Here is a 16,937-nt window from a genome sequence, read left to right as displayed (position 1 = left end):
AAAGGCTGTGTTCCATGGATTCAGCTTCCAGACATATTGATTTGCATAAAACTGAAACATTTTACATGAAAGAAATAAAAAGTTAAGTGAGATTTTATGAAAGTATGAATCTCAACTCTGTAGGATGCAGCTATAGCAAAAAACTTTTCTTTTCTTTATAACCCCCCCCCCAAAAAAAAAAAAAAAAATCAAAAAACTAAGAAACAAACAACAAATACTTTTTGAATGATCATTTCAGATGGAAGCTTACTTCGTTTCCATTTTAAAGAAATTTTTAGGCCTAACATACATATTGAGAGGTTCTGGTGTCATCAATTCATACATGCAGATGTGAGAAAGATGAATCAATGGGGGAGAAAAAACGCTTCAATGATCAGAGGAGAAACCATCACCGGTGAATATACACTAAGCGAAACTTACTGAGTTGATGAATGAAGCAGCTACAGTATAACAGAATGTAGTTCAGTCTTAACTCAGTCTATGTCAATGTCTAAAATACAACAATAAACCAGACTGCACTGCATTTAAGGTTTTAACAAAACAACATTGACAAAGTTAAATAATTAAAGTAAAAAACTCGTAAAAAGGAAGAGTAATTTGTCAGCACACGCACAGATAGATGTTTTCTAGGATTTAAAACTTCCCCATACATTGATCATTTATAGTGTCTATGCTTCAGGTCAAGTGGAATTTATAGTTTTTTGGAAAAACAGTGCAGCCTTTTACAAGTGCATCACCAGCCACTGCTATGATTGCAACAGAAACGCAACTGATGGATTATCTCTTCAAAAAGATTCATGTTGCTGCATGAGGATTTTCACAGAAGTGGAATGTCTCAGAGTGAATGAGGGATAAACCACCGTCATAAATCTAAAAACACGGATGTGCTTCAGAAAAAGCTCAGCAGTAATCTTCAGAGTGGATGATTTGTAGTTAGAAAGAAAGAAGATAAAACAAAAAACAGCCATGTAATATTACATAGTGAAACCAGAACCTGTAAAAACAAAAACAAACAAACAAACCCCCAAAGCAACATGTTAATCACAAATTCAAGTGCTGTCCTGAGAAGACAGGATGGGTAGATGTAAATAAAGATAAGCCTCATCACACTGCCAAAGTGTTAACCTACATACAATCCTTCAAAGTACAGCATTAGGTTGACTAGAAGCTGCATGCTTTGGATTAACTTTAGCAATATTAGCAATTATGACATAACCTTTAGTGTGCTAATCAATATTTGCACAATAACATGCATCATATAAATATCTTCTGGGTGTGACTGTTTGCTTCACCAACACTTCTGCTGCTACATTTCTACAGTTCTTACATTCGGGGGGGGGGGGGGGGGGGGGGCATGATCTGATTTCTTTCTTCATTAATTGAACCCTCACTTCATCAAACGTGATCAGCTCCAACTGGTCTTCTCTGTGCTAACTTAAGATGTTGAGTCAACAGCCATCAAAACCAGATTTAGAGTTTAAACAATTAATCTGCCAAGGCTACGACTACATACTGTAGTCTGGTGAATAAGGCAGCAGTGACTCAGAAAAATTTCTGCCCTGAGATCACAGTGAATGTCTCAGATAGGGTTCCAGAATGATGATCTATTTAAAATCTCAACTCTCCTGTTTAAACTGGCACAATGAATTTTAGGAAGGAAATAAAGCTGGCAATGAAAGGTGCACCAATTGTGGATCAACATAATGCACTGTCTTATTTATTTGTATCTCGCAAAGGTGTTGTTTTGTTTCCAGTCAACCAGGAAGGAGTTTCTGTCAGGTTCTGTACAGTTCAAAGCAGAGCGGTTGGCTGTTGATAAAAATAAGCAAATTTTTGACATCACATGATTTTCAAATCTCTCATCAATAGAGCCTGAGGAAAGTGCTTGGTCCAATCTCTGTCCATGAGCGTTTTAGGCAACCTTCAAGTAGGTGGGGGCCCATTAATGTATCTCAGTGTCAGATGAAAGTTCTGTGACATCCTGTTGCTGCGATGGCATGGTGTCTCCAGAGCAGCGCAGAGAAGACAGCCCATCAGGGTCAGAGCTGCTGCCAGGAGGAGGTAGAGAAGCAGGGAGGAGAAGGAAGAAGAGGCCTCCCCTCTGGAGGTCACAAAGTGGGAGAGGTGTTAGCATCCACTCTAGAGAGCGAACATCTTATTCTCTCTATTACTGGAGGCAGAATATCTCTGTCAACAAAACTCCGTGGAGAAGAGTAAGGGCTTTTGATAATGTGTGTAAAATTCTCCACATGCCTAACAGCTTTGAAAAACTTGTTTAATGTTAATATCAAGTTCAAGATGCTAATAGATGTTGATGATGACAGTGCTGATCCCAACACACAGTGTTAACATGTAAAGCCGTAAGAGAAACCAAAATATGGACCACCAAACATTTCTCTGCATGTTTGATAGAGTCAGAAAACAAAGATGCACAGCAGTGGAAAAAAAGTGAATATTGGGGATTGGGTGAAAAGGGCCACTGATCTGTACCCATCAGATAAGATCGAATTTTGTTTTGTCATGGTGGTGCAAGCAAGTTCTTTTGCTTCAATAAATTTCTAGTATGACCATGTGCATTTTGCTATAATTTTGTTTAGGCAGAATTTATACGCTGTTTTTAGTTTACCCCCCTTCAGTTATTTTTTCTTATATTGATCCTTTAGTTTACCTCTTCACAGTATGGTCTGTCAATAAAAATTTGTTCCCACAATTGATTTATGTTGCTTCCCTTTTCCCCAAACAACAAGCTTGGCTGTGACACACACACAGGCAGATAAAAACACTCGACCACTGTTCATATTCTTTAGAAATATCAAACTTCATTTCAGGGGAAACAGACATAAGATCCTGAGACAATTGATTTTAAGTGTTTGTTTTATTTTCATGAGATTAAAAAGAATCAAAAGATCCTCCTATTGACTAAACTATTCAGAAAATTTAGTTGAAGAGCTTACTCATCTTTAAAATAACTACTAAAAATTATTTAAATAATTTGATGTCAAGTTTTCTTTTGGCTGGCTGAGAGGGTTTTGAGTGAATGTCTCTTAAATTCTGACCTGGTCCCGGTCCCTATATTGAAAGTGAAACTTAAGTTTTGTCAAAATAAAGAGTTTGTATAATTTTGTACTAACTGATGAAACTGACTGCAGAGTATTTTAACATTAAGTCTCTTCACTAATTTGAATTCTGGCCCAAGAATGTGTTCATTTCCCTTTGTTGTGTTGTTAGCGCAATAACACAAACACTGCCAAGTATTCTTGAATCACACAACTCACATTTTGTTAGCTGCTGGGCTTCTGTGTGTTGCCACACTATTTCTCAGTCTGAATAATAAGGAGCTATTTTGCTTATCTCTGTGGTTTTGTTAATGTGATACAAATCACAGCTTCATCTGTGTGCAGCCCTGAAAGTTTCTGTTTTCTCACCTTTTTTCGGAGAGAGCACACTTGGCCTCTTTTCCACAGGATGTCTTTTCCTTAGCCTGAAGAACAGAGAGTTTCTGTTAATCCTCACTGGTTTCAGGCACCTTTCTCAACACTATCACATTTAAAACTTTTTAAGAATATGTCATCTTAAAAATATCCACCTGCACATTCTGATAAAAAGTTGTCAGGACACACAAAATATCATAGCTTGTTGCATATGGGCACTGCATAGCTTCAAACCGGTGGTCATAATGTGACCGATTGGGCTTCGTTCCCTGCTCACAGACACATGTAACCTAGTTTTGTGTTGGTTTGCTGATGTTAATGGTGTTAGTTAAAGCTACCATAATTACTATAGTGGAGTCCAGATATAAGAAAGTTGTTTTCAGGTACTAGAGATTGTGAGCTTTCTGTCTTTGTCCCTCACACTGAAAGCGATGGCCTGTTGCAGCCTTACAAGAGCTGCTGAGTCACATTTGCTGTTTGATGCTATGACATAAGTAAACTGATTCTCTCTCTGAATGTTTTCCATCAGTGACTGAGCTTGTCCATCGTTGCCCAGTTGTGCTTGCTTGAAAGTGGCACAGGCCCATCTAACACATGATGGAGCATACAGAGAATAACAGTCTGTGAGAATTATGCTTAAAACTAAATTTTGGTCTGTGTTGTTTCCAAGCTCCTTTAAACCAATGATTAAACTTGATTATCTCCCCCTTGCTGCTCTCAGATCTAGATGTAATGGCTGATTTCTGCTCCAATTTGTTTTGTGCTTGGTCAATAGTTTTGTCAGTAATGAGCTACCATTAGAAGGTGCCAATGCAGGCAAATATACGCCCAATCAAACCCTCATCTTGCAAATGGATATGTGCAAATGACTCTGATTACAGTAACAGACACACTTTGTCACCAGCTGTGACCCTGAAAAACTCAACCAACTTTTATTTTTTTTCTTTGCCCGTTTTTGCAAATTCCTGACTGATTTATTGCACTTTAAATGGAGGAAAAACACAAATAGGGGAAAGAGGAAGATAGGATGAAGGCAGGAAAGGAGGAAATCAGGTTGTTTCCCTCTGTGTTTTTATGGCGACAGTTAAAAGTGCAGCCAGGGCTTGACGCATAAATCAAGACTTTATGGATTCATTCAGTGGCTCGAGGAACAGCAGACAAGACGGAGGAAGAGGCGAATAAATAGACGCTTTCACCAGTCATGAGAGAGCGAGCGAGAGAGAATGAAGGCTGGGGCCAATGAAGTTGAATAGAAAGAGGAAGATGGAGAGAGAAAACAGAGTGGGAACAGAGACCAATGAATCAGAGAATTCTGGGTAGAGTGAAATAAAGAGTTATAACTATGCAATCTGACAGACTATGATGACAGGAGACATTGCTGTGTGTGTGTGTGTGTGTGTGTGTGTGCGTGCGTGCGTGCGTTTCTGTTAGAGCTCCTTTACAATGGCAAATTTAAGTGAAAAACTATACTTGACATGAATTGAAGACCTTACAGGGTAGTCCCTGTCGCTGACTCACCTCTACGGACAAAAAGAAGTTAGTTAGAAGGTAGAAATACCAATATGTAAGTCATAAAGAAAGAGTAAACACAAAACAAGTTTCTGTGCTTTTCAACCTGAAAAACAATTAAGAGTATACCGGCATAGAATTGGATGTGTGTATGAGAATTATGTCAAAATCTTGAGTAAACCAAATCAGTTCGGCCCAACTGAACTCTTCACTGAGGGAGTAGTCTGGCATAGCCAGCCATCCATCAGTAGTGAGGTAGTGACTAAACTAGACTATACTCTGTATAGGTTGTGGACGATTATCTACTCTTCAAATGTAATAATTGTTATTGTCTCTCTGAATGTGCTCATTATTATTGTAACCCTTGCAGGGAATGTGTGCTCATGTGGGAGTGTACTCTGGACTTCATCATGACCTTGAACACAGTATCTGCAGAGACTCCTCACTCCTTGCTACAGAGTTCCGGTGTGACTGAGTGGCCCTGGCTGCAGGATATGTATTAAGCAAAGACCAACACAACAAAGCCTCAGTGTTATTCTCTCCAGAAAAGTTTAGTGCAGCCAATCACAGCCATTGAGCAAACCACAAGCTGAGAAAACAGTAAAATGTTGTCTGGTTTTGTGATGTCTCAGCTAACAGTTACTGAACTGAACTAACAAACCAGATACAAACTAACCTTCATCAGAATCAGAAAAACTTTATTGATTCAAGAGGGTTCATTCCCCACCAGTGAATCCCCCCAGACCTTTGAAGTCGCTGCTCCGCACCTCCTACAGAGCATTCTAGCTTACAATCATCAAAGCTGCTTGCTCTCAAATCGGCAGCATGAGAGCAGGGGGAGGTGAAATGTTCTCCTGTTAGACCCTGCATCTTAAACCACACTAAGCCCCTGCAGCCATGCCAGCAGCACCGTGAGGCTTTGTAGGGACAGCTGTGCTAAATGTTAGCTTGATGAATGCTCCATTACCAATGAAATGCCAGTGTAACCACATGAATTATTTTAGTGGAGCATGCTAACGTTTCCTAATGAACAACACTTTCTTGCATTTGCCATTAATATACAATTTGTTAGCCAGAATATTAGCCAATAAGTCAGTATAGAATTGTTGAGGCTGTCCTTCTTATGAACGGGGGTCTCCCACCTTTCACCATCTTATTGTGTAGTTTCTGTAGCTTCCTAAAATAATTCTGGTCTTAACATCCTCATCAAAACACAATGCACACAATACTGATGACAACTGAACTATCATGATCACCAAAAAACAGGAATGTTGAACACATTCAAAAGTTGAGATTTTCCCCTCAAAACTTCTCAATCAGGCAGCACTGCAGCATAGTGGTTAGTGCTGTTAGCCCTGCAGTAAGAAGGTCGCAAGTTTGGTTCCTGGCCTGGGGCTTTCTGTGCAGTGTGTTCTCCCCATGCTTGCATGGGCTTCAGGTACTTCGGTTTCCTCCTGCTGTCCAAAGAAATCATGTTTGGGTTAATTGGTGTTAATTGGCTCTAAATTGTCCGTAGGTGTGAGTGGTTTTTGGTCTGTCTGTCTCTGTGTGTTGCCCCTGTGATGGACTGCTGACCTGTCCAGGGTGTACCCCACCCTCACCCAATGTGAGTTGGGATTGGCTCCAGCAGCCCCCAAAGCAGAAACGGATAAGCGGTAGAAGATGAATGAATGAATGAATTAATTCATTTCTAAATTAAATAAATGATAGGAGATTATGAAAGCCTGACACTAAATTCACTCCATGAGTCGAATGGAGGACCAAGCATCACTGCCATCCGCAGCACCACGCCTCTACTGTGGCTAATAAAAATCTCAGTGTTTTGTTAAATTACTAATGCTGGCACATTAAGGTTTTAAGACAGCATGAGTTTGTTCAGAGTCAAATTACTGAAGTCCAGTTGTCGAGTCTACTCCTTCCAACTGAACGTCCTCTTCACTGCATATAAAACAGATTCTCTCCTCATAAATCTGGGCCTCCAAGCTCTCACATTTGTTTTGTGCTGGTTTGAGTCCTGTTGAGTCTAAGCAGATTTATTCTTTGGAATACAGTTAAAGTGCTGCCAAATTAGTATTAAATGACTATTACGCAAAGTAAGCATTTGGGCATGTGACTACTGTTGCTGCTTGTGGTACTGACTGACAGACTAACAGTAGCATAAAACAGCAACCTGCCTGATATTCAGCCTAGAACTCATTGCAGGTCTGATCAACCCCTTCAACCTCCTCAGCTACACCTTCTAAAAAATGTGTTCTTCCGTTTCAAAAAACAAACATGGCAATAGCAAAAATTACACACTTATGGGATCAAAAAAGCAATTCAGAAGCCAATGGGTGGCATCATTGTGGGGCAGCACTATGATCTGTATATTTTGAGAGATGCTGAAAAACTGGAAAAAAAAAAGTGCAGAAAGGTTTGACAGTTTGAATACAGGTGACTTCACCCACCCTCACCTCTCGGTCAGTCTGCACGGCTTTGGAACAGGAAGTCCTTCCCTCTTGAAGGGCTGAGTGCTGTGCTCCAAGCCACGCCCTCACTCGCTCACCATCAAAGCTGATTGGCTCGCTTTCCTGACGGTCAGGAGTGGATGTTATCCACTGGTCCCTGTTCAGCTGTGGATCCTCTCCCTGGGTTGCTACTGGTGAAAAGACATCAGAGTGGTTGAGGTCAGGCCATCTGAGTCCCTGCAGAGAGAACACAACAGAAGAGTAACTCTCCAGCGGAATCCAGGCTGTGAATGGTTTTTCGATATTAGCATCCTGACAGAGATAATAGCGATTTACCAACTTAGGTTTTGTCCTTAAAGGTGCAGGACATCAGAGTTCAATTCTAGGTCTATGGTCTTGGTCTATGGGTAGTTTATGTAGTTTATATGGGTTTTTACTTGCAATATGTGTTTTTCTATTCGAAAAACACTTGTTCAGGGATTCAAAGACATAGATTTAGAGTTAAAAATAAGAAATGAAGAATGAGATAAGCAATGTCTTCCCAATTTTATTGGAAGTTCTACAACCTTTAAAAAGTTTTTATGTGAATTGTTTTTAGTTGCATAAATGGCAGCATTTGCAAAACTCATTAAATTGGAAACTACTTAATGACAGGGACACTGTTGAATGAAAATTCATGGTCCTAAATGGTCCTAGCAGCCAAATGTCAGCCCTCAGATGTATGAGAAATATCCTTAAATTTTCCATTTGAGACTACAGATTGCTTTGCCCCAAAAGCTTCATGGAGTAGCCATTCTGGAGCTTACAAAAATATTGCTGTGAGCTTTTCCATGCATGTTGGTTTATGAGTATTCTTGGAAACATGACAAATTCCATCTGCTCAGAAAAATGTCATTATCAAAAGCGCCAGAACAGCTTTCAAAAATGGTGGTGAGGGATAAATAGAAAAACCTTTGCTGACACAATTTTAAAACTGCAGTCATCATTCATGTGGTGTACAAGCACCCCAGGACAAGATCACCCGGTCACAGATTTAATGAAGTTGAACCCAGTCAGGTCCTCTCTGCAGAGTGCAAGGAGGTGATGGCATCTGATGTCCAATAAATAAAGCAGATTGAATAAAAGAGAAGATGCTGTAGGGTGGCACAAGTGGTAACACTTTGATGTCTTTGTTGGGATGCTGCAGCTAATACACACAATACAAGTCCTTATTTGTTTCCCTTTGAAATCAGATCTTGTTTGTTTGTATTTCCTACATTTTTCTTTATCTACACCTCCTTCTTCCTTTAATACTGATATTAATACTCCTGTGCATTGCCAAAAAGAAAAAAAAAAAGAAGAAGAAAAAAAATGTACCAAGCAACATATAAACGTGCCGTAACCCCCCGGTATTATTAATAAATCAAAAGACGAGGAAGTGATTTGCTGTGTGTGTGTGTGTGTGTGTGTGTGTGTGTGTGTGTGTGTGTGTGTGAGAGAGAGAGATGGACAAATGCGGCATCTGGGTCAGAGTAGAACAACAGAGAGACCAAATGAAATTAGAAGAAAAACAGCTCATGGTTTTCTTTATATGGTGTTGCTTCTTTGCGTACTTTTAGATGTCTTCTTACGGGTATTCCTGGAGAAGTAGTGGCAAAAAATGTCAGGATGTTTTATCCTGACATATAAATACTTTTACTCTCAGCCAAACAACTAAGGCTGTTGGAACTCACCAGGTCTGCCTCCTGGTTTGTGATATCAGAGAGAGAACTGAGCGAAGTAAGGTAACTCCACCTCTTCTGGCCATCTTTGTGATGCAGTCCTATAATTCAAGCACAGGCAACACTAAAAATCCATGACAGTCCTCAGTGCAAAGGTTTAATACCTAGCAGAAATTTTGTAGTCGAACTTGCTTTCAGGGCTTTAATTGTGCTTGAAAAGGAAAACTTAAGAGTGACATATTGGATGAGGTAAAATGGCATTTCTGTAATAACACGGAGGTGTTCTGTGTGTCTTTCGTTTATTTCTAATTTGAAGGAATTCCATAGTTGGATGACTCAGCAGGATCCTTAAAAAAACCAAACTGACACTGTGGACACAGTCAACCAAATAGAAAATGGCAAGTTGGACTCTTTCTGGAGCAGACTGTCAGGATCAATACCTTCTGTAAAGGGCCAGAAGAGAAAATGAATGTGTCATGACGTGGTAGCAGTTACAGAGAGAGAGAGAGAGAGAGATCACAGTAAAATGAAAAATAAATTGGTTAGCAAGATGCTAAAACTTCTTTTTCGAATGCTCTCATGTTGTCATACCTGTGCTGGCACTGAAATATGATGAGTCACCAACATCGCAGGAGACAAAATTTCCAATATCGACTGAGGGGTCCCACTCCAACAGCAGGTGTTCATGGGTAGGAGAGGTCGGAGGAGGAGGAGGAGTATGATGAGCAGGTGAGGGGAGGACTGAGGGGAAGGCCAAGGTGGAGTTAGTCATCGGTTGAAATCTGGAGAAACTAGTGGAAACTTGGGTTGCACGTTTCATATTATGGTTTACCTTTAAGATGGTTTGAAGAGGCAGGGAGTTCCAGAGGTTTATCAAGCCCTCCCTCCTCCTCTAATAGAGTCTCAGAGGGGCAACCAGAGTCAGTAGCCTGAGACAGAATCCAGTCATCCTCAAACACCTGCAGGTGAAACAGGAGGAAAAAAAACACTTTAGTAGAAGAAGCAAACAACTATGATGAAACATTTCAACTTAACTGGTTTGTATAGAGAGAAAAAAAAAAGAAGCCAAGGTGCTTAAAGTGTATATTATTTTCATTATTTTATTCTTGGTGTCTGTAAAAATGGATTTAAATGTTTATGATGTACACTATGTGAAAAGCTTTGTTAGAGCTCTGTGTCCTCCCTTGGTCAGCTTGCCAGTAACAACATGTTCCAACCATGTCTTGCAGGTGTAAACACAGTCAGTTCTGAAAACTGTTTGTGCAGGACCCAAACCAGGTTACGTTTGCAATTTGGACTGGCACAAATAGGGAAAAGGGAATAGGGAAGAGGAGGAAATGAAGAAAGAGATGCAACAAATAGTCACCCAATTATCTGCAATGAACTTCTTATGATAATACTAATTACTTGAATACTCAGACACAATTACTCCCTTTGGCATGTACTTTGGACCACTTGCATGCACATACATACACAAAACACGACAGAAAAGCATAAGTCCTCTTTAAGAGTCTCCACAATATGGATTTTAATCATGTCTAATCAAAAACATGAGCCACTTATGTGTGAGTTGCCGGTACAAAAAAAAAAAAAAAAAAGGGTTCATTGTGGATACAGTTTGTAATTTAAGTGTTTCAAAAATGAAATCTATCAATCTGATATATTTTATGTCTTTGAATTACATTGATCAGGCATAGCATTATGACAACCTGCCTCATATTGTTTTGGCCCAACTTTTCAACCCGTCAGGGCCTAGACTCCACTAGACTACTGAATGTGTACCGTAGTATCTCGTACCAAGATGTTTGCAGCACATTAAGTCCTGTATGTTGCAAGGTGGGGCCTTCATGGGTTGTATTTTTTTGTCTGGCGCATCCTACAGATGTTTGATTGGAATGAGATCTGGGGGATATGGAGGCCAAGCCAACGCCTCAAACTGATTGTTGTGCTCCTCAAACCATTCCTGAACCATTTTTGCTGTCAGCTGTCATAATGTTATGCCTGATCGATGTATTTTGAATACTTTTGTTTATCCTCAGTGCAGCTAAAACACAATTTTTCTAGTCATGTTCTCATGTAAATCTACCTTAGTGTGCCAATGTCATTCAATTAAGTTTGTGTGTTTCTGTCCATTTGCATGTATGTACCAGTCTCATGCTGAGTAGTCGTGTGTGTGTTCGTGCAATGTTGTTGTAGATGTGGCTGCAGCACCGCAGAAGCTCCAGCAGTTGGCTTTCTATGTGCTGAGCATCAGTCTGCTCGCTGCATTGGATCAAAGCCTCACCACGTTGCAGAAGGGCACTCACACGGCCCGAGTTCACGCATACACAGTGCTGAAAGGACTATGTACACAAACAGAATGACATAAATAAAAGTTACAATGCCTGATGTTGGGAAAGAGACGTGTTCATTTGTGTGAGTATGACAAACCTGCAGGCGTCTCAGCTTTTCACAACTGTTGCCAGTCAAATGATCGACCTCTGTCAGACGGACTTCCATGTCAGCCAACCAGAGAATGAGCTCCTCCCTCTGTGCCTCAAACCCCTCCCACTCTGAGACAAGGACCTGAGAGAGAGAGAGCGTGAATTGCTTAGGAAACACTGTAATTAAAGTAAAGCTCTGCCCTGCTTTTACTTTACCACATTTACAGCGCACGTTGAGTCAAACCTCAAAGATAACATCCTTTCAGATTGGCTTCACTTAAACTGTATTGTCACCAAAAAATTAATAATAAAAGTCCTCTTTATTTATCAAACACCTTGATTAAATTCAGTTGAGGTTCAATAGAAGGGAAATTTTTAAGAAAATGAAATGATAATGAAAGAAGATATAATCTTCACCATATTCATTACAGCATAAAGCGCATATGAAACAGGGTTTTGAGTTTTTGGCTTTTTAAAACTGTCAGCTATAAATGAGTGATTCATGATGAAAAGAGCTGTTTCCAGGAGCAATTGTTGTTGGACTGTCACAAACCATTTTGTTAAGGTCTACTCAGGTAGGGTCATTGATTTACAGTTAAGGTTTTACAATATATGTAAAAAATGACTAATGTCTAAGGGGAAACGCACATTATAGTTTGACTCTCTAATGGTTATGCTAACTGTGATGAATTTTGGATGACTTTATTAAACTCCTCTCTTCACAAAATGGTTATCCTGAAGTGATAGCTTCAGAAGGTAAGTCCAACCTTTTTAGAGTCTTTGGATTACTTTTGCCAGTCTTATTTTTGCCAACATATTAGCAATGCTTTACTAATGTATGTAGTGTGTGTGTAAAGAAACTATTCTTTTATTGTAATGTTTCTTTCCCCCAAGTGTTGTTTCTGCTTCAGTGTGGTGCCACTTTCATCATTTAAAACCAATAAAGCAGATTATTAATAAAGCAGCAATATGCTACTTCCCATGGAAACTATTCATTCTAAAAGGGAGATGGGTGTTTTTCTGAAAAATCTGTTGGGGTATACTTATTCGTGCTAAGCACTATAACAATCATAGAAACTACACTTTCAGAAATTACATCTTGATAACATTTGAGTATACATCATCACTCAATACAGGGCAGAAACCAAATGAGAATTCATAGATGAAATGAAGTTAACAGCCAACCCAGCAACTATTTAAATGAAAGTAGTTTTGGGGAAAATATCAGTGGTGATGCTGACCTTCAGTCGTGCTGTGGTGGATTCCAGGTTGGCATTCACATCGTCCCACCTTCGGCCACACTCCCTAACAGTTGCCAGCAGCTGAGCCCGCATGGTTCCTTGAAAGAGACAAGTCAGTGTTTGATTCCTTTGGGTCAACCTGTCCAGCTGCACAAGTCGACATCTTGCTTCGCACTGCAGCCTCTGAACAAAAAAAAAAAAAAGAAAAAAAGAAAAAAGGAGAGACAGCCATTTCTGACATGAAACACCACAAAGATGCAAACACTTGACCTATCTCTACATAGAGCAACTGCGTGTAAAATAAAACATTTTACTGGTATTCCAACAAATACTGTGATAGCAGGAATGATCAGCTTTATTTCATTGAAAGAAAAAATTCATTGAGGACATTGATGCAATTTACTCCCAGAGAAAATTATTTATGGGTATTTTATGGTACTAACAATGGAGGAGAGAGAGAGAGAGAGAGAGAGAGAGAGATAGGCAGGAACATGTTGCTGCATGAAGTTCATGGAGTTGAGCTGTAGTACAGAATTCATTAAATGAAATATGGGACCAGCAGGTATTGCAGGAACATGGGATGGAGATGAGTCACCACCTGCAGGATGAGGACAGGGAGAGGAACTGGGAGAGACAGAGACTTTGGCAGAACATGGTTAGTAAATGCAGTATAAATGCTTAGAACTGGGTGAAACTGTGTTTTTTTTAAGAAGGATGGTTCTTATCAGCTCATGCAAGGGGGGAGGAAGGGAGAGCGAGTGAGAGGGAGGGAGAGGGAGGGTGACAGGGAGAGACAGACAGAGAGAGAGAGAGAGAGAGAGAGAGAGAAGCTCAGTCCTTCCCCCAGCAGCCTAGGCCTACAGCAGCATAGCTAAAGAGTAGATGGACTTTAACTTTTTAACTATAAGCTCTGTCATACAGGAAAGTTTTAAACCTGGTCTTGAAAGAGTCCGCCCTCCAGACCCATTCAGGATGTTGGTTCCATAGAAGAGGAGCCTGATAACTGAACAATCTGCCTCCAGATTTACTCTTGGAGACTCTAGGAACCACAAGTAAACCTCCATCTAGAAAGCGGAGTGGCCTGCTATTACAGTAAGGAACTATGAGCTCTCTGAGATATGATGGAGCTTGGCCATTAAGAACTTTATATGTTAAAAGAAGGATTTTGAATTCTACTCTATATTTTACTGGCAGCCAATGAAGAGCAGCTAACACAGGAGAGATATGATCTCTTTTCCTAGTTCCTGTTAATATTCGTGCAGCAGCGTTCTGAATCAACTGAAGGCCTTTCAGAGATTTGTTTGGACATCCAGATAGTAATGAGTTACAGTAGTCCAGCCTAGAAGTTACAAATGCATGGACTAGTTTTCCTGCATCATCCTGAGAAAGGATGTTTCTGATTTTCCTAATGTTTCTCAGGTGGAAGAAAGCTGCCCGACTAACTTGTTTTATGTGAGGGACAAAGGACATGTCCTGGTCAAAAATGACTCCAAGGTTTCTTACAGTGGAGCTGGAAGCCAAAGTGATGCCGTCCAGACTGATGAGATGATTAGATAGTATTTTTCTGAGGTGCTTAGGGCCGAGTACAATAACTTCTGTTTTGTCAGAGTTGAGAAGTAAAAAATTTCCAGTCATCCAGACTTTTATGTCTTTAAGACATACCTGCAGTCTGACTATCTGAGTGACTTCATTTGGCTTCATTGATAGGTACAGCTGGGTATCATCTGCATAGCAGTGGAAGTTGATGCTGTATTTCCTGATAATGTTGCCTAGAGGAAGCAGATAAAGCGTAAAGATGTAAACTGACGTTTATCTGATAAGTAGGATTTGAACCCCCTTAGTGCAGTTCCTTTAATTCCAATTTCATGTTCCAGTCTCTGTAGTAAAATATTATGATCTATGGTGTCGAATGCAGCACTAATATCTAGAAGGAGAAGTATGGAGGCTGATCCATTGTCTGAGGCCATTAGAATGTCATTGGAGACTTTAACCAGCGCTGTTTCTGTGCTATGATGGGCTCTAAATCCTGACTGAAACTCTTCAAACAAACTGTTCCCATCCAGGTGGTCTTGTAGTTGTTTTGCTACAGCTTTCTCAATGATTTGAAATAAATGGAAGGTTTGATATGGGTCTATAGTTTGCCAAAACATCTGGATCAAGATTAGGCTTTTTAAGCTGGGGTTTGATGACCGCAGTCTTAAGTGCCTGAGGTACATAACCCAGAAATAAAGTGAGATTAACCAAATCTAGAATGAACGGCTCAATTAAATAAAATCTCTTTAAAGAGGCTAGTTGGTACTGGGTCTAATAGACAGGTTGATGGTCTGGATGATGAGACTATAGAAGCTAGCTCTGAGAGATTCAGAGGTGAGAATCATTCCAGATGTAAAAGAGGCGTCGCAGCTGATTCAGGAGTTGCTGTATTCAGTAGGAGATTTTTTATCTAATGTAGGCAAGAGCTGATAAATTCTTTCTCTGATCATGAGAATTTTATCTGTAAAAAAGTGCTTAGAGCTAAGGGGATCACTGGTTCAACTGAGCTATGGCTCTCTGTCAGCCTGGCTACAGAGCTGAAGAGAAACCTGGGGTTGTTCTTGTTTTCTTCTATGAGTGCTGAGTAATATGAACTTCTAGCACTGCAGAGAGCTTTTTTATATGTTTTTAGGCTATTTTTCCAGGCTCTGAGAGACTCTTCTGACTTACTGGAACGCCAATTTCTTTCTAATTTCCTCGATGTCTGCTTTAAGGCATGGATTTGGGAATTATACCAGGGAGCCAGCCTCAGATTGAATACTTTCTTTTTGAGAAAGCATTCAAGAGGAGAGCAACATTGTCGCAGTGTGGCCATAGTGCTTGTCACAAGGTCATCAACCATCATTTGAATTTAGATATGGCATTGTTGGGAATGATGACCAAATGTTCTCTTTAAATTTAGCCACAGCAGCTTCAGATAAACATCTTCTATAGCTGAATGTATTCCTCAATGCTGTGGAGCCCATTAAACTCAAATGTAATAAGGTAATGGTCAGTCAGGAGAGAGTTTTGGGGAAGAATTGTTAGCTTGTCAATTTCAATGCCATATGTTAGAACAAGATCAAGGATATGATTGTAGAAGTGAGTGGGTTCATTCACATGCTGGGAAAAGCGGTCACACTCTTACGGTTTTAAAATCTAACTCCCTCTTACAGTTTTCCAATCAATGCAGCTTCTTTGTGCTCTGACATTTTAGGCTAATTGAATTGAATAATCACAAAGACAAATTAATGAGAAAAATACCAGAGGAAAAATTTAAACAACTAGCTACAAATGGACCTTATAGGAAACATGATTAAAAACACCCCCCATTATTCAACATGTACACTGGGCAAATTATTTGGAACTATTCACTACACAGTCACTCTGCTCTGTGTCCTGCTCCATGCAGAAGACTTGGCTCTGACACAAAATGACACCAACAGCGTCTGGAATTGCTGCAGCAGCAGAAGCAATTTAGTGTGCATGTGCTTGTTTTTTGTGATTAAAATATCACAGGGAGAAAATAAATTCTTGTAATCCTTGAAGTTTTTGCCTGTGCGAAAGAATTCAAACTCTTTAAATCCCTTTAGCGACGAACTGCAAAGGTTAAATATGACATCAATTAAGCTTGAATGCCAGGTTCCATGAGAACACATCTTTACGTTTTTCTTTTGTTTGAATATTTCTTTCCCTTACTCATCACCTCAAACTTCCTCAGTTCTTCTTTAGCAGCAGCATAGGTAACATGGATGGAGCTTTGGGAACTGACAGCTTGTTCAGCTGATTGCAACCATATTTCCAAATGGGCGTGTTCCTCCATGAACTCATGCCAGAGGACCCACCTCCTCTCTAACCTGTCAAAAACAAAAAAGTGACAAAGCATAAAACATAGAATAAGTTATTGGAAAGGTTTCCGGTTCAGACAAAACTGGTGGTGCATACAATGGACATGGGAATGTCACACTAAATGATGGAAATGTTTTGAGTAGCAGTGCAACAAAAATATAATGTCACATTCTCATCTCTCCATAAACCAGTTTTTCTCAATGACCAATTGTGTTTTTTACTCCACTCCTCCAAAAACATTTTGATTACAACACTTCTGAATGAATGTCTTCAATTGTGAATAAGGTCAATTCTTAATTTTTTCGTTCAGATTTTTAAGGCATAA

At 39.8% G+C, this 16,937-nt stretch overlaps 1 protein-coding gene across 6 annotated transcripts in view; it reads right to left on the bottom strand.

Annotated features, from left to right (window-relative positions):
- Window positions 1–1,355: 1,355 nt before the first annotated feature.
- Window positions 1,356–16,937, bottom strand: part of LOC115053019 (nesprin-2) — a 36,747-nt gene continuing 21,165 nt past the window's right edge. For 3 of the 6 annotated variants that reach the window (XM_029517568.1, XM_029517570.1, XM_029517569.1), the window contains 10 exons: window positions 16,470–16,620; window positions 12,752–12,934; window positions 11,518–11,652; window positions 11,235–11,429; window positions 9,920–10,046; window positions 9,679–9,828; window positions 9,100–9,188; window positions 7,388–7,624; window positions 3,426–3,481; window positions 1,356–2,101 (listed from right to left, as the gene is read on the bottom strand). In XM_029517568.1, coding sequence (XP_029373428.1) covers window positions 1,924–2,101; window positions 3,426–3,481; window positions 7,388–7,624; window positions 9,100–9,188; window positions 9,679–9,828; window positions 9,920–10,046; window positions 11,235–11,429; window positions 11,518–11,652; window positions 12,752–12,934; window positions 16,470–16,620 — 1,501 coding nt within the window. In that variant the 3' untranslated portion in view covers window positions 1,356–1,923. Of the gene's footprint in view, window positions 2,102–3,425; window positions 3,482–7,387; window positions 7,625–9,099; window positions 9,189–9,678; window positions 9,829–9,919; window positions 10,047–11,234; window positions 11,430–11,517; window positions 11,653–12,751; window positions 12,935–13,194; window positions 13,243–16,469; window positions 16,621–16,937 lie in introns of those variants that run through there. The other 3 variants (XM_029517571.1, XM_029517573.1, XM_029517572.1) reach the window with 3 other exon arrangements.

This window comes from Echeneis naucrates, chromosome 13 (assembly GCF_900963305.1).
Source record: "Echeneis naucrates chromosome 13, fEcheNa1.1, whole genome shotgun sequence".
Classification (NCBI taxonomy): Eukaryota; Metazoa; Chordata; class Actinopteri; order Carangiformes; family Echeneidae; genus Echeneis; species Echeneis naucrates.
The sequence above is the reverse complement of the archived record's forward strand: the minus strand, read 5'-3'. Positions and strand labels throughout refer to the sequence as shown.